This window comes from Liolophura sinensis, chromosome 4 (assembly GCF_032854445.1).
Source record: "Liolophura sinensis isolate JHLJ2023 chromosome 4, CUHK_Ljap_v2, whole genome shotgun sequence".
Classification (NCBI taxonomy): domain Eukaryota; kingdom Metazoa; phylum Mollusca; class Polyplacophora; order Chitonida; family Chitonidae; genus Liolophura; species Liolophura sinensis.
The window spans coordinates 14,886,675-14,910,694 of record NC_088298.1 but is presented as its reverse complement, the minus strand read 5'-3'; the positions used below and the strand labels follow the sequence as shown (position 1 = coordinate 14,910,694).

Below are 24,020 nucleotides of genomic sequence, written 5' to 3'. Positions count from 1 at the left end.
ATTCAAATGAAATTCGCGAATCTTTTACTGGTTTTATGTAAAGTGGAAACAATAAATCAAAATTTCCGTCATAATGAAATCTCATTAATGTATGACATTTCTGGTCTGTCTGATTCAGTTCGCGTTTTATTTCTAAATATTACTGAAAATCTTGAATCATAGTATTTTGCACACACACCGCCATAAGGAGTTAAAACAATGACAGTTGCAGTTGCCAAATGCTAATGTTAAAGACTGTGTAACTACTGAAAGCTTTGAATACAGAAACGTGTATAAACTACCAGTTATTTCAGTAAGTTTGAAAATATGTATTACTCAAAACACGTCTGTGTAGCTGCAGAAATAGTGGAAACAGGTCGCCTTTGTCACGCTTACAACGGAACAAGGTAGACGTTTGGAAAACTCTCGCCCGTTAGAAATCTATCCTCGCGTGGTACATTTCTGTTTTTTACACCTATATCTTAAGCTACATAATGCGACGGTCATGAGCTGGAGATATAACTTGCTTGAGGCATTCTTTCTCTGAGTGAGTACTCAGGTAGGCTGAAAAACAAAATCCACAAATTCATGATGGACTAATTTGCCCCTCAACGTGACACCTTTTGGTGTTGCAGTAAGCCTTGACTCGGATCTTGATGACTTCTCACGTTATGTTAAGATGGAGATTTCAGATTACGTATAACATTTTTGTCATGGCGGGTTTCTGTATTCTTTCTTGTTGTACTTGCCATATTTCCATGTTTCTTATCGGTTTGCACTTTTTTCTCCGTGTTCACTTCAAATATCTTACACCGTTTATTATCCGAACTTGGTGTCTAATCAGAACTGGACAAAAAGTTATTCCAAGTCTTCTTAGAAGTTCCCGCAAAAGCGGCTTACTACCACGAGGCTGCTAACGTGTGATGAAATCCAACTATGGATTATAAGAAACTAAGAAAGCCGCTGACATTTTCCCCGTCTGGGCCTGCCAATGCTGCCCAAGGCCTTCGGGCGAGCGGCGAGATGTTCTTGTGGCCAAAATCTGCCAGCAGAAAAGCATGTCAGAAAACTGTCGAGTATAGGGTCAACAAAAATCCGAAGGCCGTTTCTGTCTTTCTCTGTGGTTCACAGATGTCAACGTTAATCTAGTCTAATTATGTCGAGTTGGTATAGAAGTTTTTGTTGGCGAGAAAAGATCTTTTTAATCTGCCCTCTCTTAAAGAGATGAACTGTTGATGTGTTACACAAGCTTCAGGAAATATGCATCTTCATCCTGATGCATATCAGTATTTTAATGACCTTTGAAATGAAGAGACATCGTATTTGATTAAATATGCCTCGCGACAGGGAAACTAAATATGGAAAACTTCCGTTTGTTACTGGTAATAAGAACCTGTTGAGTGTTTCTCTAATGGCAACAATTTTTTTCTTTTTCCTTTCTATCTCCGTAAAAATTTGCATTTGACACTGGTGAAACTTGCGAAAAGGCATGTCCTTTACAAGAAATTGAGCCTCGAAATAAATCCTATGTACAACTAGCAAAGAGTTCATCTAGCTTTTGAAAAACTGCCGAAAGGTTAAATAAAATGTTTCAACCAAGTTGACTATTACGTTGTCATCTGCCAATCGTTTTGCAGTACGCATCCTCTTGTTAGACTGCAGCGTTCGTGAACTTTGTCCGTGATTTGCGAGCTATGTTGTGTTAAAAATAGTGACAAAGGAAGATTTAAATGTACAGTTAGTAATCGGCCAATAAACTGAACAAAAGAATAGAAGAATACAAAGATCAGACAGACTTTCTCTAGACGACCATTCACATCATTTTAACATTTTTATGTCAAATGCAGATTAACCATCGTGTGTACGGTAAATCGCAATTATCATTTTGGCTTATCATTCCTTATTGTCACCTCAGCTTCCATTTAGGTAGGGTGCTTACTTCGTCGGACACCTCACAACTGTGTTGGCCTCAGTCAAACCTGATGGGCCAGAACTCGAACGTGCCACCTCATGGCTTGAGGGTTTGATACTACTGTCGATCTGTTGAAGTCTATTATTCATTTGTGCTTTAATATGGCGTGAGAAGGTCTTTCTGCAACCTGCGGATGGTCGTGGGTTTCCCCCTGGCTCTGCACAGTTTCCTCCCACCATAATGCTGTCCGCCGTCGCATAAGTGAAATATTCTTGAGTACGGCGTAAAACATCAATGAAATAAATAAAATAAATTAAAAATGCTTGAGTATGGCATTACACAAAAATAAATGTATACACAGCAAAACGGCGTTAAACAAAAATAATAAATATTAGCTTGATAAATTTCAAGCCATCTGGTTCCTAAATTATACAGTTTTGGATGTGGAATTTGATTTAAACAAAAATCAAATAAACAAGTATTAGCTTGATAAATTTAAAAGCCATCTGGCAACCTAGTATAACGTAGTACCCATCTGTTACACGAGAACAATGTTTTTTCCGGCTTGGACCCGAATCGCCATTGCGCGAGAAGGGCTATTCATTGCTGTTGTTATGTTATGTGGACCGGTATCTTTGTTCTGTAACGTGCACAGCGTACATATCTGAAAGGTCTACACTCTATATAAGCTGAGGTAGCTTAACACAAGAGCCAACTACACGTAATGCTGTTTAATTCCTCTGCAGTAACATCACATGCACACACGAACTCACGCACACACAAAAATAAATAGCATTCATTGCAGCGATAAAAGAACAACAAAACTTAATAACTCCCATTTCGTTTTTTTATTGCCATTTTTATCAGTCGGTTGTTTTTTTTATATTTTCCTTGTTGTTGTATTGCATTTGCGCGTAAAACCACTTTACCCTTTATCTGTATATCATCGACTCGGCGACGTTTGACGTTAGAGATTGCCCTATTAGATTGTTCCTCGAATGATTTCCCTATACAAACTCGGTCCTACGATCGTATGAGCATGTTGCGAAAAGTTCTCTTACAAGAGTCAAATGTGACATGGATGTATGTTTTATTTCTTTGCTTCTGACGAGATTTATGGATTCGCTTGACCCAGCGAATGGAATTTCCATCTTCCATATGTAATATTTCCGTGCTTCACTCATTGCTGGTCGAGGACGTGATTATACTTAATTTACATTGAAATCTTTGGCATTAAAAATCGTGGTTTTAGTCGTATGATATTATCAATTTAAGTTGAATGAGATTTGAATTATTGTAATTGTTTAACGTGTCCCGCCTACACAAGCCAGTTCTAAGCAGTGTAAAAACACTTCATTTGTTGCTGTGAGGCAGCTGTGCCTGTGAACCGCTTCTTGGCATTACTCGCAGAACTATACAGAAACAGTCAAGTATTTCTCAAGTATGTACAAAAGAGAAAGCCCCTTGGACTGAATTGCAGTTGGCGGGCGAAGTCCCCGATTGCAGTTCTTTTTGCAGCTCTTTAACTGATTGGTCTGTTTAGATTTGTGACAGATTCGTGTGAATTTCTTCTGCATATACTATAGCTGTGTATAATTAGGATATTCATTTGTTCCAGTCGTACAGTTTGCATATATTTTCTGTCTGTTAGAAACCTGCAGGTTGTCGTGGGTTTCCCCTAGACAGTGCTCTGTTCACTACCACCATCATGGTAGTTATATAAGTGAAACATTTCTTAAGTAACATTTTTGTCACTGCGGCTTTTTGTATTCTTTCTGTTTGTGTTAATATGTAAATATCTTTTCTAACTGTGTAATTGGGATATCTTTTCTTAGTGAACGCATTTTACATCCTTTCCAGTTGAACAAAACGGATACCCCTCCATCCCTGCTGTTAAGAGAGGATGTCGTCTAACTATACTATTTTGAATGTAGTTGAATGCGCAGTAGTTGGAATAGCTGGATCCAAATTCCAAACAGCTCCGACATCTATAGACTGTCCCCTTATTTTCTGCCGAGAAGATTTGGTTTCAGTCGATTGACTGACAATCCATACTTTCGTGTCGTATTTCCTTTCGTCCATGCATCAGCCAATATACCAGATAAGAGATAAAAAAAGCAAAGGGCTTGCCTAAAAAATACAGATAAAAACTAACAAGCCATAATGCTCTAATCCGCTTTCGTTTCTCTTTTTTCACTCTGCACTCTATCGATTAGGCTCCCGAGTTTCCGGTGCAGTTATCCTCAGATCCAAAGCGTCTCTTTTATAGCTCGGCTGATGTGACGTCTGCTATCACAGATGCTATATATGTGGTCGAATTTAGGAAAAGGTTGTTTTCCTAAGTACAGCCGTTAAACGTTTATTGCCCATCTGAAGAAGAAAAACAGGCTGGATTCGGCAAAAAACTGCGATGACAGTGTCATTACTGCTGTTACGGTAGATATATCGGAGTCGTCCCGTTTTATAGGGCTAAAGAGCAGACAAATCAAGCATATATGACCTCAGTCGGAGTTTTGTGTGCGTTTAATGTGACCTGTGAAATGGATTTTTCGTCGCAACAATCGTTAAGAACTCCCACGATCAAAATAATCTTCATCTTACACAAGTACACAAGTATAAGTTTTCTAATAGGTTCTCTAGTAAGCCATGGGACAATACGGGCGCGCGTTCGAATCCAGCCTCTGCTATTTTAAAACCAAATTACAGTCTTAAATGCAAGCTTGGCCTAATCATCGTGGCATGAGTTTTATTTCTCATGTTTTAACTTGTTTTTGTAAATGTAACACTGGTACCGGTAAGCCAAAGCCAAAGTTTAGCTTAGGTAGACTCAAACTCGACAGTGTTCAGTGTACAGATGTTAGATGTTTATGTAATCAAAGTGTACAAAACCAAATGTATCTGTAATGATTTGACAAATGCAAGAGCATAGCATACAACCATATAATACATCTCAGCATGACAAAGTGAATGCAGTGTTTCGTGTATGTTTGGCAATGTTACTGCTCTCGTCTACCCTCTTTAGGAGTCAACGAATGATTAGTTGGAAAAACCTCTGATATGTTTTGGATTTCTGAAAAATTTCACGGAGGTTCTTCCATATCCAATATGTGTCCTTAGTGGAAATATTTCAAGTCGATGATGATAACATTCATGGATGTCGTTCTAAAGAGAGTAAATGTGTAGCGGAACGTCCTGAACAATCACTTTTAATGAAACTCTAAATTCTCAGCTCTAAAAACCCTCCTTCTGGTATTACATACTGTATGGGTGAGAAGATGTTAAAGTGCTAATCTGTGATTGTGGCGGTATCTCGATGTATATGGAGTGTGTTATTATTTAGAGGGTGGGTGGTAGATGGTGGGTGGTGGGTGGTGGATGGTGGGTGGTGGATGGTGGATGATGGGTGTAACATTTATGTATTTAATTATTATATATTGTTGTTTCACGAAGAGAGTGTTGATTTACAAAGACAGTGTTGATTTACGAAGAGAGTGATGATTTACGAAGAAAGTGTTGATTTACGAAGAGAGTGTTGATTTACGAAGAGAGTGATGATTTACGAAGAGAGTGTTGATCTACAAAGAGAGTGTTGATTTACAAAGAAAGTGTTGATCTACAAAGAGAGTGTTGATTTACGAAGAGAGTGTTGATTTACAAAGACAGTGTTGATTTACGAAGAGAGTGATGATTTACGAGGAGAGTGTTGATTTACGAACAGAGTGTTGATATACGAAGAGAGTGTTGATTTACAAACGGAGAGTTGATTTACAAAGAGAGTGTTGATTTACGAAGAGAGTGTTGATATACGAAGAGAGTGTTGATTTACAAAGACAGTGTTGATTTACGAAGAGAGTGATGATTTACGAAGAGAGTGTTGATTTACAAAGAGAGTGTTGATTTACGAAGAGTTTGTTGATTTACAAAGAGAGTGTTGATCTACAAAGAGAGTGTTGCTTTTGTAAGCTATAAATGAAAAAGTAATTTATCTCCGTAGTATTTATGACTGGAAAATGGGCTTTTCCGAAGATATTATTACGACAATCATACTTGCACAGAGCTAACGGACAAGACAAGAGGCCGGATGTCACCGGTTACGTGTGACCATTTGTGAAATTTCACACTGTCGTCGCAGCTCTGATTTTACTCTTTATATTGTAGTCTTTCATATTCGATAGAGGGTAGGGGGGCAGACACAGTAGTGGTCGCAAACGATTCCTGTGAATGCGGGCCTACAACATGCCATGAATTGATGGATGGTGGGGCTCATATAGCACATCTTGAGTATAAACTCGTCGTTAAGGTTTCCTTTTCCGGTGAGGTTCTTCGGAGGTCAAACGTCCGCGAATGCGATTCCTTCTCCTTGCTCAGTGCCAGACCTCATCATTGGTATCAATGTGGAATTGCTGTGAAGGGTGGCCAATAGAAAGGAGTCACACTTAAGGCTTTTACGGCTGCCTCGAGCTAACTCTCCCGGCCGTATGTAAGCTAATCACTGTTATACTGAAAATCAGTCTGTAATAGAAATTTTCGATACCGACTGAAGACGTTTATTACTGGCTGTCATGGGGGGTAGCAATTTGGCAATATTGGCCGCGGGCCGCTGGTTGGGCAGAGGCTATACGGACGAATGAATCGATCTAACTCTTCCAGTCCGGGAGGGGAGAAACGCCAGCTATTAACAACGATTTCCAGACCGGAATTTTTTCCCTTTTTTTCTGCTCTGATCTTCAACGTTCTTTGCGCAGAGGTGTAATTACTGGCCTTGTAATCACCGGCGCTATAGTCTAGTCTCGTACACCAGACCTTAGGGAGAGATTAACCAAACCGACAAAGCGACGGGTCTTGCGAGACGTCCTTGAAGTATAAGTTACTGGCTGGAATTAAAGTGTTAGACAAGTAATACCAATGTAAATGGGTAAGTGCTACGAGTAAATTTGACAATTTTAACATCCACCCCCGAACAAGGCAGCATTGCCTTATTTACACCAAATGACCGAAGCGACTTCCGCTATCCTACACTGTAAAACAGATCGTGGTAATTGCAAATCGTTATATTTGCTTGGCTGCATTATTTCGGCTTTAACATTGCTTTCTTTCTGACAATAATTCCAAACAGTAGAGTTCGCCTAGGGCTCAACGTTAAATCCTTTGATAAAAAGATTTAAAACGGTTACAAAGGTCATCATGATGATTTTGATGTCTGGCATCTAACTCCAGCCGCGGGTTAGCCAGAAAAATGTACCCCCTTATACATGCAAACCAGAAGAGGTCCCAGGACCAGGGATTAGGATGGGAACTCTCCTGTGCGGCCGTTTATTCAGTATCCGCGCTGTTTAGGATTCTGTGGCAGTTATGGTATGGAAATAAATGTTATGATTTTATCATTAGGAAAATCGGCGTGGGAATAAACGCCTGGCAAATCGTTATTCGAAGTCTGAATTGGATAGCCGTATGAATGATTACACTTAATGCAAACAAAACGACGGCAAGTAACAAACAGTAAGACTCTCAACGGCGCGGAGTCCCATTTCCGTTTTATTTGGACGATTGTCAGCGTTTTGAGTATGTTTATGCCGATGGTCAGTCTGAAACCCGAACCTAATAGAGGTGCGGAAGTCACGAACTCGCCCGTTTCCAAACGACCTGCCGCTTAACGGCGTGATCTATCTAGAGTCCGCTTTCCGCTTTTTGAGAGGAGTCGTGCGGTTTCGCTCGATGTCCGCCGTAGCCTGTCAGGGGTGATTTTACCGTTCAGGGTGAAGTATGACGGAGTAAAACCCCGCGATCACTTCTCTTGCCGATAACGAGAGTTCCCCGGTCGACCGGGGCTAATACAGAATGCCTTCTAGCACGGGCCTCAGTCTCGAGGCCGGGGAAAGAGGTATTAACCCTGGTCTGACACTCACGAATCTCGTGCGGTCTCTGCGTCCGCCAATAACAATTGTCACTGATTAGCTCTTCCCTCCCCACCCCACTACGATATCTGGGTTGGCGTTTGGCCATGCATTCTGCTCTCGAAAATTTGGACAAGTATATATACATTGGTAAGATTATTGATGTATAACCTTGTTGCTCACATAGAGAAGAAAGTTAGACAGATTTTTAACCCTCGGTAAATTGAGTCGGATGGTACTGTCGTCATGTACCTCTGTCTGTAGGTCCGTCAGGCATTTCTTGCTTGCAGAATATTTCAAGAAAGAATCTGCCTATGAAAGCCAAACCCTTGTCACAGATGCGCAAAGATAAAACTTTTTGTCCTTTTAAATTTGGACATGATTGATCTATAATTTTGGCCGTTATATTGTATTCATATAGCCTGTGTCTTGTCCAATATTTTGGGTATTCTGTTGCAGTGAGTCAGCATTAGACATATATCGGAATAGGTGGTCAACCTAACCTATGCAAGGATTCAGTGTGACACGGCCTATAGGTGATCAGCCTAACCTATGCAAGGATTCAATGTGACACGGCCTATAGGTGATCAGCCTAACCTATGCAAGGATTCAGTGTGACACGGCCTATAGGTGATCAGCCTAACCTATGCAAGGATTCAATGTGACACGGCCTATAGGTGATCAGCCTAACCTATGCAAGGATTCAGTGTGACACGGCCAATAGGTGATCAGCCTAACCTATGCAAGGATTCAATGTGACACGGCCTGGGATAATAATAAAAACGAAGTTAACAACCAAACGAAGTAGAAGAAAAAAAAGGTGACAGTAACTGTCTATAAGAACTGTAATTTTTAGGATATATATAAGTGGTGCTGAATGTATAAATTACATTTCTCTTTCAGTTTTTATCGGAAAAGTAAATACTGGATATGTTGTTCAATAGAGGGATTAGGAATGTTAGTAAAGAGAAACTGTAATACGTGTTATAGTTACATGTGTATTGACGTAAAAGGGCTGATCAGATATCCCAAAAGTTAGAGGAAATAGAATAAAAAGGTATGAGGTAATGGTAGTTCTGGAGATATGTTAGTCATACGGGCACATTTTACCTTGTCTCCGGTTATAAGGGTTATGGGTGTTTTTGTCCCTGCTTTTTTTCTGTCCCACTTGCAACGACTGGAATTTGCGGACATTGTTTCATACTCCTCACAGCGGTGACACCGTGGGTTCGTCTAGATTCTCGGTACATCCATGTAGTCTATCATTAGTCCGTCTATCTAGGCTGTCGTTTGTCAGTTCTTCGATCTGTACGCCTGTCCGTACCAGCTCACTCCACTCTACCTCCACCCCACCCAACCTGAGGCGTTATTTATTTATTTGATTGGTGTTTTTACGCCATACTCAAGAATATTTGACTTATACGACTGCAGTCAGCATTATATGGTGGGCGGAAACCGGACAAAGGTGGGCAGTAAACCGACGACCATCCGGAAGTAGCTGTCATGGCTTCCCACGTACGACCGGAGAGGAAGTGGACTTGAACTCACAGCGATGGTATTGGTAAGAGACCCCAGTGTCATTATGCTGCTAAAGTACGCCAGTCACCAGGCCACTCTAAGGATACTCTAATGGTATATGCCTTATCCTCAACTTTAAATGTATCACGTATGTAAGGAACTGTGGAAATGTGACAGATTCTAGTTAGCTGGCTTATGCTTTTGATGTACGAAAATAATTAAGAAAAGTCACTGCGATGTTTTTTACGCTCATTTGCAGAGTTATGCCCCTTGCTAAAATTAACCGTAGGCGTTTTTTTAGCGCGTGAACACGGCATTGCTTTCCAATTTAGTCATTAACGCAGTTCACCCGAGATACAGACTTCTTTTGCTTTGATGTTTAGGCTCTCTTCCATCTCCAAAGACACCGATCTCCCTGAGATTAGACTCTTCAAATTACCACTGACCAAGCGTCAGTCTTTATCTAATGTCTTCACAGTTAATAGCTGTCTGCTGAATTTCCGCAGAATATTAAATGATGATATCTGCCAGTGGTCCTTCTGATAATCCGCACGTGAGAAGATAGACACCTGTTGTCTAGACAACTTTGCTCGCGTGGCCAATCATGTGCGAGCAGTGCAACTCTAAATCATAATACTCCATCTTGAATATATACTTTGCAACTAATGGTGAAAAATCAAGCAGAATTTCTTCTCTGAATATCGATTAGAAAGTTGTTTTGTAACACACCTTCATTTGAAAGTGTTGTATCAACGGAGAAGAATTTATAACAGAAGAAGCAAGTTTCATGTAGCAAACCAAAGCTTGATAAAATCAAAACAGCATTACATAACGGTTGGAGTTGTTAAATTTTTTTATGCTCATGATGTCTTTTTCCTTCATTAATTAATATTCGTCAAGATGCCTTGTAAACCTTCATTCAGTATATGCACATGTAGATATGTAGAGAAAAGTAAAACGTCGAGTTATGTTGGTAGAAATAATACTTATTTCATGAAATTTCCCTTTCACTGCTGCCAACATTTAGGTCTTCTTTCTGATACGTTAAGCAATGGAGTATATTTCTCACCGAGATATTCGGTATTTTACCGACGTTTTCCTCCGATCCACCCCGAAGTGGATTAGACAGTCTGGTTCGCCATATGACCTTTACAATCAGTTTAGAGCTGGTCATCATATCGCAAACGCACCAAGCTTATCTCTAAGCAAACACATCTTACGTGTGATATAGATTTCTGTTTAAACTTTTGATACACACTTGATTATCACAGTTTGTGCTGGACTAGCCCTAAGTTTATAATAAATTTGACATATAAGCCGTGGATTTATTGTCGGCCATTTTGAATGTGACACGGAGCTCATTATTTCAGATGGGAGATATTTTGGGTAAGTTTCAGAATAAAGTAACAATGGTTAAATACTTTTAAGAACATATTTTCTAGATACCATCTCGCAAGATGAAAAATATATTGAACATTGCTTAAAACACTGTAGTTGTATGCTAAAACATTAGTGCACAGTTTTTCAACTCGCGAAAAATGTCCCACCCCTGCGGCGCAAGATATGACATTATTAATGAATTAATTAATTGCCTCAGAGAAATTGAACTTTTTCTAGGATTTTAGTCTCAAACTGATTTTGCAAGAAAGATAAAAAATACCGGAAATTATATATTTATTTATTTTATTTATTTGATTGGTATTTTACGCTGTACTCAAGAATATTTCACTTATACGACGGGGGCCAGCATTATGGTGGGAGGGAAACGGACAGAGCCCGGGGGAACCCCACGACCATCCGCAGGTTGCTGACAGACCATCCCACGTACGGCCGCAGAGGAAGCCAGCATGAGCTGGACTTGAACTCACTTGAGGCTCCTGGGTCATTACGCTGCGCTAGTGCGCTAACCAACTGAGCCACGGAGGCCCCGGAAATTATGCAACGTTATCGCTTATGAAACTGTATTCATACATCATGATCATGATCGGGATACAAAATGTTGGAAGAATTGGTAGAGGGATACTATCTCAAACAACAACAACAACAAAAAAATGGAGAACGCATGTGATAAGGAATGTAGTGATTTCTTTAAGCTTGAACACGAGAAATGTCACTCATTATGGTAAATGGAATTCTTGTCGCTGTATTTCCTGTAAAACCGACCATGGACATTTACAAACGTGAAAAGAATCTTGTAACGAATCTAATTTTGCCCTTAGCTCTCGTATGAGCGATTGAAGAAATACCCCGACCGGAAGGTACAGTTTGTTGTGTTTTTTGGACAACTACTGCCGTCCTTTTGGTTCAGACCTTTAACCCGACGTCTTCGTTTTCACTATCTTCCTGTCTGTTTGGAGACCAAGATTTTTACTCTGCTCACTTCAGCTTTGGCCCGACAACTTTCGGCTTCACTTCGGTAGAAATTATGTATACTCATTGAAGCTTTCAACGAACAACTCTCGGCTTCAGTTCAATGCATCATTTATGTACAAGTGGCTTTCACCTAGCACATTTTGGATTCGCTCCTGTGCATCTATGTTTATATAAGTTGCTGCAATTGCACACCTATGCTTGTTTTATGCAGTGGAGATTACTGACGAATGTAGAGACAATATGGTAACATGATTATAAAGGATTGTATCCATCTGGTGCGTAGACAGGTGCACGCAATTGACTGGGGCGTTACTGGGGCGTAGACTACTGCGTGTAGTGGAGCTTGGTCTGGTGTGTAGACTAGTGCGTGTAGTGGAGCGTGGATTGGTGCATAGACTACAGCGTGTAGTGGAGCGTGGTATGGTGCGTAGACTACTGCGTTTAGTGGAGCGTGGTCTGGTGCGTAGACTGTTGCGTGTAGTGGAGCGTGGTCTGGTGCGTAGACTACTATGTGTAGTGGAGGGTGGTCTGGTGGGTAGACTTCTGCGTGTTGAGGAGCGTGGTCTGGTGCGTAGACTACTGCGTGTAGTAGAGCGTGGACTGGTGCATAGACTACAGCGTGTAGTGGAGCGTGGTCTTGTGGGTAGACTACTTCGTGTAGTGATGTGTGGTGTGGTGCGGTGCGTAGACTGCTGCGTGTAGTGGAGGGTGGTCTGGTGCGTAGACTACTACGTGTAGTGGAGGGTGGTCTGGTGCGTAGACTTCTGCGTGTAGTGGAGGGTGGTCTGGTGCGTAGACTACTACGTGTAGTGGAGGGTGGCCTGATGCGTAGACTACTACGTGTAGTGGAGTGTGGTCTGGTGCGTAGACTACTGCGTGTAGTGGAGCATGGTCTGGTGCATAGACTACTGCGTGTAGTGGAACGTGCACTGGTGCATAGACTACTGCGAGTAGTGGGGCGTGGTCTGGTGCGTAGACTCCAGCGTGTAGTGGAGCGTGGTCTGGTGCGTAGACAGCTGCGTGTAGTGGAGCATGGTCTCGTGCGTAGACTGCTGCGTGTAGTGGAGCGTGGACTGGTGCGTAGACAACTACGTGTAGTGGAGCGTGGTCTGGTGCATAGACTACTGCATGTAGTGAATTGTGGTCTGGTGCGTAGATTACAGCGTGTTGTGTGGTCTGGTGCGTAGACTACTATGCGTTGTGGGGTGTGGTCTGGTGCGCAGACTACTGCGTGTAGTGGAGCGTGGTCTGATGCGTAGACTACCACGTGTAGTGGAGCGTGGTCTGGTGCATAAACTACTGCATGTAGTGGAGCGTGGTCTGGTGCGTAGATTACAGAGTGTTGTGGTCTGGTGTGTACACTACTATGCGTTGTGGGGTGTGGTCTGGTGCGCAGACTACTGCGTGTAGTGGAGCGTGGTCTGGTGCGTAGATTACAGAGTGTTGTGGTCTGGTGTGTACACTACTATGCGTTGTGGGGTGTGGTCTGGTGCGCAGACTACTGCGTGTAGTGGGGTGTGGTCTGGTGCGTAGACTACAGCGTGTTGTGGAGCATGTTTAGGAGCATGGACTGGTGCGTTGATTAGAGTGTGTACTGTTGCATGGGACGTGGACTAGTACGTGAGAGATACATTTGGCTTGCAAAGATACCACGTTGAAAAATGTCATTTGGCCTGCATTGTGCGTATGCCAGCCAGAGTCAATCCAGCGAGGGAGAGTGGCTATGTTCAAGAAATGAAACATCAAGATTATGGAGACGAGCAAATTTGTGAGATAAAACTTATGTTTTTGTTCTTAAATTTAACTAATCAAACAGTTTGTACTTTATTCACAAGGAACGCATATCTCATCCGAAAATAAATTACGAAACATAGCACATCTTGGGTATCGAACCCTTGCACATCGAAAACCTATGAGCGACTGGTATTCCCAGCAGTTTGAAAGATACCCTAATCAATCATTCAGTAGATCAATACTAATAAACCTTTCACTCCTGGCTCATTTATCCCCATTGCTTCTGACTGCAGATCAGTCTCATTTAGCACCGCACAGAAATCAGTCTTAACTAAGTGTCAAATCATGCAATCGTATTCTCATTACACCTCGGAGGGATGCGTCGTAAATCGACCGAACATGCCAAAGTTTAACGCGGAACGTTTTGATCGCAGTCATAGGAGGTCTAGTCTATGAGCGGAGGAAAACTAAAAATTTTCGTTAACTTAAGCGGTATTATATGTAACTAGACAGATAAATGATAAGCGGGATGGACTAAGATGTATCGGTTTGTCTAGTGAACACGCCATAGCGGTAAATTATCTCCCGTTTAGTCCGATTTGAATTGATCAACCTTGGTTTTAGTTACAAACGTGTCTCCGGCACCCCGGGGATATGAATCTATTCGGTCTGGCACTGCCTGTCTGAGACTGACTAGTTGTACTACAATTAGTTTACTAGTCAATCAATTAGTCATTTAGGCAGTCAACCAATCTGTAAAGGAGTCAACCAGTCAGCAAAGGAGTCAACCAGTCAGTTGAGAGTTCAGCCAATCAGTAAACCAGTCATAAGACCAGTCAACCAATCATTAAGACATCCAAGCAATCACTTAGGGTGTTAACCACTTAGTAGATCACCCAACCAGTTAGCAGGAGTGCCAACCAAGTAGTATCAACCAAGCAATCAGTCAATCACTAGATCAGTCAACCAATCGGTCATTCAGAAGGTCAGTCAAATTAGCCAGTCAAGTGATCAATCAAGTATTGCTGAACAGTCAGCCCGTTATCTAGTCATTCAGCCTCAGACTTTGCCAGTCAATCAGACTGCCAGTCAGTCAACCGCTTGACAGTCAGTGAGAATCTTTCTAAACAGTCAACCTGTCAGTCAGTGCGAATATTTGTGAACAGTCAGCTCGTAAGCCGTCCAGTCAGCCGTCCAGTCATTCAGTCAGTCAGTCAGTCACTGTGTTTCTGGACAGTGAGTCGATCTGCGGTCACCCAGCCAGTTATTTCACATTTGTCAATCGGTCAGTCAATCAGTGAGAATGTCAGTGTACAGGGGGACCATCAGTCAGACAGTTGGTAAGCGGTGTACAGAGAAGTTAAGTCAGTCTAGGTACACTGGTACTCACTAACTCGTCTAATCAGTCCTATATGTAGTCAGTGTAAGCAAATTAATAATATTCCCGTGTATTATAGTCATTGTTTATAACAGTTTTCTATACAAGTGTCTACTGTGTGTATACACAATTCTCAGGGGCCCTCTTGTTCTTTACTACAGTGACTTTGTTTATTATAGAGTTTTCTATACAAGTAGCTATACACAATTCCCAGTCGGGGACTGTCCTGTTCTTTACTTCAGTCACTATATTTATTACACAGTTTTTTTATACAATTAACTATACACATTTCTCAGTCGGGGACTGTCCTGTTCTTTATTACAGTCACTATGTTTATTACACAGTGTTCTATACAAGTAGCTATACACAATTCCCAGTCGAGGACCGTGTTGATCTTTATTACAGTCACTGTGTTTATTATAGAGTTTTCTATACAAGTAGCTATACACAATTCTCAGTCGGGGACCGTCCTGTTCTTTACTTCAGTCACTATATTTATTACACAGTTTTTTTTATACAATTAACTATACACATTTCTCAGTCGGGGACTGTCCTGTTCTTTATTACAGTCACTATGTTTATTACACAGTGTTCTATACAAGTAGCTATACACAATTCCCAGTCGAGGACCGTGTTGATCTTTATTACAGTCACTGTGTTTATTATAGAGTTTTCTATACAAGTAGCTATACACAATTCCCAGTCGGGGACTGTCCTGTTCTTTACTTCAGTCACTATGTTTATTACACGGTTTTTTTAATACAATTAACCATACACATTTCTCAGTCGGGGACTGTCTTGTTCTTTATTACAGTCACTATGTTTATTACACAGTGTTCTATACAAGTAGCTATACACAATTTCCAGTCGAGGACCGTCTTGATCTTTATTACAGTCACTGTTTATTACACCAATTGCCCTTTCAAGTGTATCTATGTATATAATCGCGTGGGACATTTTCCTTTATTATATATTGACTGCGTTTATTACATTAGCGGCCCTTGCATATAATTATACATAAACTTCGGGGATAATCTTATTTCTTGATATCGCCATCGTCTTAAAATTGTCTGCATCCCTTAAAAATAGCCTATAGTAGAAACTATATTGTTCTTCCCGATTCCTCCCACCATTTAGAGTACAACGTAAAGCTCTAGTCAAATAAATATTTTTCTTTATTCGGCCCTTGTATTTATTATACCAGCGATCTGTTCATGTAGACGTACAGGCCTACAAGCCCCCAGGCATTATCTTATTGTTTAATACTGTTACTGTATTCATAACAATGATACTTGTTACACGATCACTGGCTATACATGAACTGAAGGACTTTCCTGCTCGCCAAGCTTCGAGTTCCCCCTACTTATAGATTAAATCAATACGATAACATGCTGTTGTTGATCTACCAGAGAGGTACTATCGATCAAACGCTGAACTACAAAAAGGGAGAGATAGACTACCCCTGCTCAGCTGAAATCACATATTCTCATTTGCCCCCGGGGTTATGTACCGTTTGTTACCCCTACTCCCTTACCCTCTTTGTTCTAGTATATGATTTCTCTGTTTGCCGTGTTTAGCTGATGTGTTAATGCAATGCACGGATATTCAGAGGGAACTGTTGAACGCAAGAGGCCGCTGTGTACACAAATCTCTGTCTATATGGATGTGATAGAATATGAATTTTGTCCAGCTTTATATACAGCTATATATGGTAATAATGATACTACCGAAAGACGCCAGTAATTATTTCTTCAAATAAATAAATAAATAAAAAGTAAAAAACTAAGTATGATTTAAAAAGTTATTTATTTATTTATTTGTTCATTTGATTGTTGTTTAACGTTATACTTAAAGTTTTTTTCACTTAAACGATGGCGGTCTTTGTTATTTGGAGGTAGAAAACGTAGTGCCTGGGGGAACCACCGATCATTGGTTAGTTAGTGGTGAATACCTCTCATATTTACGTATGTGAATAAATAACATACACATTTGTATATATACATCCATGAAGACTACAATATCCTATTCTAAAATATTTTTCTCCCTCCATAATCAATTTGAAAAATTATATAAATATTTATAGGTTCCTTGACGACGAATTCATTTAGTTGAAATCCCGTTGTAAAGCGCCGTCATTAAAGGGAAAGTCTCTTGGATATAGCCTAAATACACTGTTTATTTATTTAGTTAGTTGATTGAAGTGCAGTGCCATACTCAAGAATTTCAGAAATTGCCGACGGCAGTCAGGTAATGGAAAGATTCAAACCATTGCCCTGGCCCAATAAATAAATTGTATATTTATAGGGCTTATTTAAACTGCTCGTGCACAGGTGGTGCATGTACATTGGCAGTTTAAACAACAGTATATATAAAGAGTGACCCTGTCTGTAGCTTTAATACTTGGCGCATGTCCTAACCACCCGTTGCGTTTTGATGGCGTGTTCGTTTCTCGTGAGGATTTGTCAAGGCCCTGGGCTATTTGGTTAAATCTGATGTCAAATCCAGAAGAAATAACAAACGATCCATATATTCAGGTTGTATAAGATCACCATAATGGTTTTAGTTATATTTTTCTTTTGCGTGTATTACAAAAAGTAAATTGTTGGAACTCACGCAAGCAGATGCACTTGCTTATTGGTGAGCAGAGCATATATAGATGTCCGTATTCACGGTGAGTGAATGCGTGTTCATGCGTGAAAATGTACGTGTATGGCCCAAGCTACATGATTGGCGCCATCTATGAGGTGCAAAATACTACAATGAAGTGGAACCAATGTTTTGTTCCACTTTCTCGCGATCAAAAAAGAGTTTATGTGAGCATCCTCAGTTAGAAATTCACTAATTGATCTAACGGAGGTTTCTGGTCAAGCACATACAAAAATATCTCCGTATATTTGCAGAGGGAAGTTCAGGTGCCTTTTTTAACGATCGAATTCAGCCGTGCCACAATTGCAAGTGTGATAATCTTGATCTAGCTACAGTGTGTTGCGCATGATACAATTGCAAGCGTGATAATCTTGAGTTGGATATAATGCTACACATACGAAACTAGCGTAAATGGGATAACAAACGTCAGAGCTTTTCGATTCTGTTTAAGGCCATGCACATGAGAGTAGAAAATTGACATTTGCCTTCGACAACTAATTGGCCATGTTATGGCGGGATGTGTTCGTGTTCAGGCTGGTAATGACATATGTATGGATTTTTATCAGTTGTTTTTTCCTGTCTGTTACAGATCCTGATTTAAAGCAATTAGCCCAGCAGACGTCTACTACTTCACCTTGATTGTGAGAGAGAGGAAAGCGGAAGGTATCGAAACGAAAAGGGAGATACGCTATTAACCAATTAATTGGTTGTAACGTGACCACGTGACCGGGGCATAAGTTCGTCTGCGAACGCGGTGTTTTGGTGAACGTGACGGCGTCATAGAATGCATGATATTCGGCCCCGCGGGCTATAAATAATCTCCCCTCCCCCTGTGAATGACGGGTTAATGTAGTGTATATCACGGGAAAGCTCTGAGCTAAATATAGGCAAATTGGACTAGAATTGTCCCATTGTGTGTGCGTTACGATTACCGGCCGCTGTACACATCAGATCAACAACGTTCTAACAGCAGCTGATTGCTGGAAACAAGCCTTCCAGTCTTCTGCGAGGTCCGCGCTCGGCAGGCCACGCCACCAGACCGCATTTGTTCCACGGTCGTGTAGGTGCTGTTGGAATCTGGAATCGCAGTAGAAGTGTACAAAGTCCTCTCCGTTATTCCTGTGCTGGGCTTGTACTTTCCACACTGTACACTGGATTTACCTGTACTTGTGAGTCACATGAGTGATTTGTCAGCCTTATCTGCGGACGACCTGAATTTACCATGGTCTCCACTGATGTAATACCTCTGGAAAAGTTGCTATTTTTCTTGTCGTTGGAGTTCAGCGTCTCAGGTAAGTCAAATCTAGTTATTAGCGAGAATTTTTGTGAGAAACAGTCGGTGTAAATAAGTAACCAACATGCATGAAGTGCGCATTTCTATCAGCCCACATCGACATGGGCGTTTAGAGATCGAAACCATCTGCGTCCCATTTGCTTTCCTACCATTAATAATCGCAGTCTAGCGTAATGTTGAGGGTTGGACCGTTTTGAGGCGTTCTGCTATCATGAAACCATCCATGCCGTCAGTCAAAGCTAACGATTACCCACATTGTGTTTTACAAAGCGCGGACACTCGGGTTGAACCTCTTGTCGGGTTATATAGGGCTGTATATGTTTTTAAACTTGGCATTCTTGCTACTTCTTCGCGCTTCAAAAAAAAGGCACAAGCTAAGTACAACTTTTGGCTATACTATTCATTGTCACTCCCACGGCGACAAATAACAAGATAGATACAGTCAGCTTGGCTTAAATTTACCTTGCGGAGCAATTCCCTTGTCACCTAGTTGTGAGTATGCAGGTGGTATGTGGGTGTGGGGATAAGTTGATGGGTTTTGCGAGGCAGAAAGTGGTTGAGTGTCATGTATCGTGTCTCTGACATGTCGTTCCAGTGAGGCAGCACGATGACTATATTGAGTCAGCATTGCGCACGGCCTGGAGCCTCCGTGGCCGAGGAGCCTGGTTAGCGTGCCAGCGCGGCTCAATGATTCTGGAGCCTCCCATCAGTGCGGTCGGTGTGATTTCAAGTCTATCTCACGTTGGCTTCCTCTCCGACCGCACATAGGAAAGTCTGACAGCAACCTGCGGAGGCTCGTAGGTTTCCCCCGGGAAATATATTATGTCTGAAGGCCGAACTAACGGTAATAGTCAGTTTCATTTAATACCTCCGCCTATAAGTATGTGTTAATAATAACGCATGCTAAAGCCATCTAAAAAAGATGTGGGTTGAAGGCGATAATTCGCCAGTTGTAACAGAAAAATATCTAAGTAAAAATTCCAGATAAATCTGACATATACAGACCAGGTCTCGAACCCACCTCTTCAATGACAGCAAGCTACAGTGTATTTACATACAAGTCTTCACCCGGCCCGCAATAGCTCTTAATAAGCCCTCGCATTTCTGTCCTAACAAAACAGGTTTTAAATTACTGGAATAAAATGCGTGATGGATGAGTGGTGCTATTTAGCGATTGACCGCAAGACAGAACCAAGGAGCCTCAGCAAGCTACGAAAGGCGACATTCTAATTCCAGATGCCGTGGAATCAAATAAAAGTCTGTTATTGATGATGTATTTTGCCATCAGGATGGGAGAATGGAAATCGATACGAAAGTAGTTCGTCGTTCACAACTGTAACTGGAACGTCGCTTAGTCCAAACAAAACTCGACCGTCAAAATAGGAGGGGAGAAGTTGTGAGAAGTGAGTGTTGCGGTGGGGGGGGGGGGGGGCAATTTTATTTGGAGACTATAAGTCAGTAGGGAAAGAGATTGATATTCGAATGGTGCCAGGAACGTGTGGGAAATTTAGGGTTGGTGAGTTTATCAGCGACTGGAAGCAAGATGCTCTTCATACTAAAACATCCCGCCTAGTCCCGCAAAACCTCTGAGTGTTGTGCGTTCATCTGGCGCCCAGCGGGGAGGCCCTTAACATAATCTTCAAACATTTATGAACTGAGTAATTTGGGAAGAGGCGTCGAAACAGACCTAAACGCCCACAGATATTTATTTCTAACGTGGTAACTCTATAAATCAGCTTATAATCTGAAATTCTGATGAGGTCATGGGACGCACCATGTTAGCGCAACCGGAAACACGATGTCGCGAGGGCCATGGGTTATTCAAATGAACCAGCCAATGGCCTTGTTTAATATTCTAAATTTAAGACGATTTGGACCATGGATTTGTTATCAAGTCGTTTTCAGAACTAAAGTAAATCCATGCAGTAGCCTTTAGACCGATTTACAAAAACAGAAAGCTTCTCCGGTTTACGTTACCAATTGGCTGCCACTTTTACCTAGCAAGGCGCTGAGCAGAATTGCACTGTAGATAGACGCGGTGAAATCTCGGCGTCTTCGGCATGAAAATTCAACGTAACAACGGTTGCAGTTGGATCAAACCACTACAAGAGCACATTTTTCGTAACGTGGTGAAAATAATATTGATAGCAAACTCAGCACTTCGTCCACTGTTCATGTGGTCTTTCGTGACAAAACGACGACACCCGTGGGGTCATTTGTGACAATTCTTCGACGCCCGTGTGGCCGTTCTTGACAATACGACGACGCCCGCGTGGCCGTTTGTGACAATACGACGAGGCCCGTGTGACCGTTTGTGACAATTCGATGACGCCCCTGGGGCCTCTTGTGACAATACGGTGACGCCCCTGGGGCCTTTTGTGACAATACGACGACGCCCGTGGGGCCGTTTCTGGCTAAACGACGACGCCCGTGTGGCCTTTTGTGACAAAACGACGACGCCCATGTGGCTTTTTGTGACAAGACGACGACCCCCGCGTGGCCTTTTATGACAATACGACGACGCCCATGTGGCTTTTTGTGACAAGACGACGACCCCCGCGTGGCCTTTTATGACAATACGAGGACGCCCGTGGGGCCCTTTGTGATTAGACGACGACGACGCCAGTGTGGCCTTTTGTGATAAGAAGACGACGCCCATGTGGCCTTTTGCAAAGTCTGATGTTTGTTAAAGACCACTTATTTTCCACCGAACATGTACGAAAGTTCGTGAGTAACTTGACATATGTCGATGGTTTATTCCGGACACACAGGGTTTTCTCCATCCAGAAAACTGACGGCCAACTTATAAAAAACAATTCTTTGAGTTTGGCGTGAAAAAATAACAATTAATCAATCTATTAATCGATATTGAAAGGAATTACCGTTAATTTCAAGGTAGCCTGAACAACCAAACAACCAGCCTGGCCGAATGATAGTATGGATCGTCTCCAAAATGGGAGTTCCACGGACTCTTTTTTGTTCGAAGATTGATCGGAAACACGCAATGCCTTTAGTAATGCAAGAACCAATATTTCCGGTGTAATCCAGACAACCATGCAGCCTGCAACCAAGAGGAGACTCTCTTGTCCATGTTCATTTAATCAAGCTAGCGATGTTCAACATCATTTACCTTGAGTTACTGAACCATATTAATTCTTCAAAACCCTGAACTTTACTTCATAAATATGCATGATTCACGACCAAGTCAGGGTCCACTGTACCAAATTAGACCTTGGTTACTGACACTCACAGGAGTTCGAAACAACATGGCACTGGAAAATGTCCGTAGTGACGACTATGAGGTGTGTATGGAATAAATGTATTTCACAGTAGACGTAGATGAGCAAGCGGAAAAAATAACTCCCTGCACATCGACTTGTTAATGGTTATAAAGGGGACGGTCACTTTGAGGGGAAAAAGGCGTGGTAGAAATAAATGGGGCAACCACACAGGAAACATTGGCAGTTCGACCTCTTTCGCTATTACTGGTATTGCCTGACAGAACGATGAACAGCACATTTCCTGTGCCTGTGCGTTTGGATGAAAGAACATGACCGTTTATAGCACTGCTTATTGCTGTTGTATTTCATGAAATGAATCGGATCTGAACGTACATGCGTTTACTTCGAACAAGGAAATGCACACTTGTAAAGGACGATCAATGATTGGTTGAAAATTCCCTGACTGAAGTACACGAGACTCAGTGTCATTGGCTATCGAGAGAGTAGGTTTCTGAAAACTTTAAAATGTTGCAGTACAGTAAAGTAAGGGTAATTATGAAGCCTTTAGCGCAGTGTCAACCATGCTACCAGGAATATGCATCTTTTGCACGATTTGGAAAACTTTGATTCTCTAAGAACAAGATTTTAGATCTTAATTTTGTAATATGTATGGTGGTCGTCTGAGTATTGTTTCAACAGCTGTAAGGCTGAGGACAATATTACTTTGGCTTATAAGCTCCAGATATAGCTACAATACAAGTGCTCTGTTGTCTTTTAAAGGACCTTCGGGGAGACCCTGAGAATGCCGTGCACTGTTTAAGGTTGTGACGTGAGATTGCTGACAATGATAGAATTACTAATATCCTACAGTGAGATGCAAATTCCACATGCAGAATTTAGGGACCAGATGGCTATTAAAATTATCAAGTTAATATTTATTTACTCGATTTTTGTTTAAATCAAATTCCGCATCCAAATCTGTAGAATTTAGGAACCAGATGGCTTGAAATTTATCAAGCCAATATTTAGTATTTTTGTTTAACGCCGTTTTGCTGTGTATACATTTATTTTTGTGTAATGCCATACCCATGCATATTTTATATTTTATTTCTTTTATTTATTTGACTGGTGTTTTACGCCGTACTCAAGAATATTTCACTTATGCGACGGCGGACAGCATTATGGTGGAAGGAAACCGGGCAGAGCCCGGGGGAAGCCCACGACCATCCGCAGGTTGCTGACAGACCTTCCCACTTACGGCCGGAGAGGAAGACAGCATGAGCTGGACTTGAACCCACAGCGACCGCTCCTGGGTCATTACGCTGCGCTAGGGCGCTAACCAACTGAGCTACGGAGGACCCCAAGCATTATTTACTCTACAGATAACGGGACTCAACTTTAAATATGGCGTACAACTGTTCTGTCAGTCAGTATATACTTCTCAGTCTATACTGAGCTTGCTGTCGGAAATAAAGTCTTATTATTATTATTATTATATAGAAATTGAAGTCGGTTGGCATAAGAACGGTAGAACATAGCAGTGTGCAGATGACGGTTAAGTGCATCCAGTCCAGTTGGGTATGTCCAAACACTAGATTGAATTTCTGCACGGCAACCGCAGTTCCGTGTGTCCCGGGAAACAAGAAGCCATTAGAGCCGTAATTACTTAAATGACAATCACACAAAAGCCTGAGATATTTGATTAAGTGACGAACCCGCTGCTGGAGGAATACAGAAGAAGAGAATGTGCAAACGAAGTGCTTCTCGCCTTCCTCCCGGATACCGGCCACTTCACAGCAATTACCGCCAAATTCCAATCAAGCTGTTTTTTGTTGAATGCTAAGAAAAAAAAGCTAAAAGAAAGAAAAAAAAGAGAAATCGCTTAACATAAAGGCTTAGCGCGTCTACGGCAAATTCCCCTTAGTGGACAGCTATTATATTGAAATAAGGATAACATGGCTACGTATAGCGTTTTATATGGCAGACTTGTTCCAGCTGCCATCTATATGAACATATGGCGTCAGTGTGGGACCTCCGTGACTCAGGTGGGTACGCCGTAAAACACCAATCA

General features: G+C 41.6%; 1 protein-coding gene across 1 annotated transcript in view; it reads left to right on the top strand.

Annotated features, from left to right (window-relative positions):
* The window catches only part of LOC135464436 (roundabout homolog 2-like), a 59,058-nt gene that overhangs the window by 17,925 nt on the left and 17,113 nt on the right, over positions 1-24,020 (top strand). The window contains exon 2 of the mRNA XM_064741862.1: positions 18,024-18,726. Coding sequence (XP_064597932.1) covers positions 18,657-18,726 — 70 coding nt within the window. The 5' untranslated portion in view covers positions 18,024-18,656. The remainder of the gene's footprint in view (positions 1-18,023; positions 18,727-24,020) is intronic.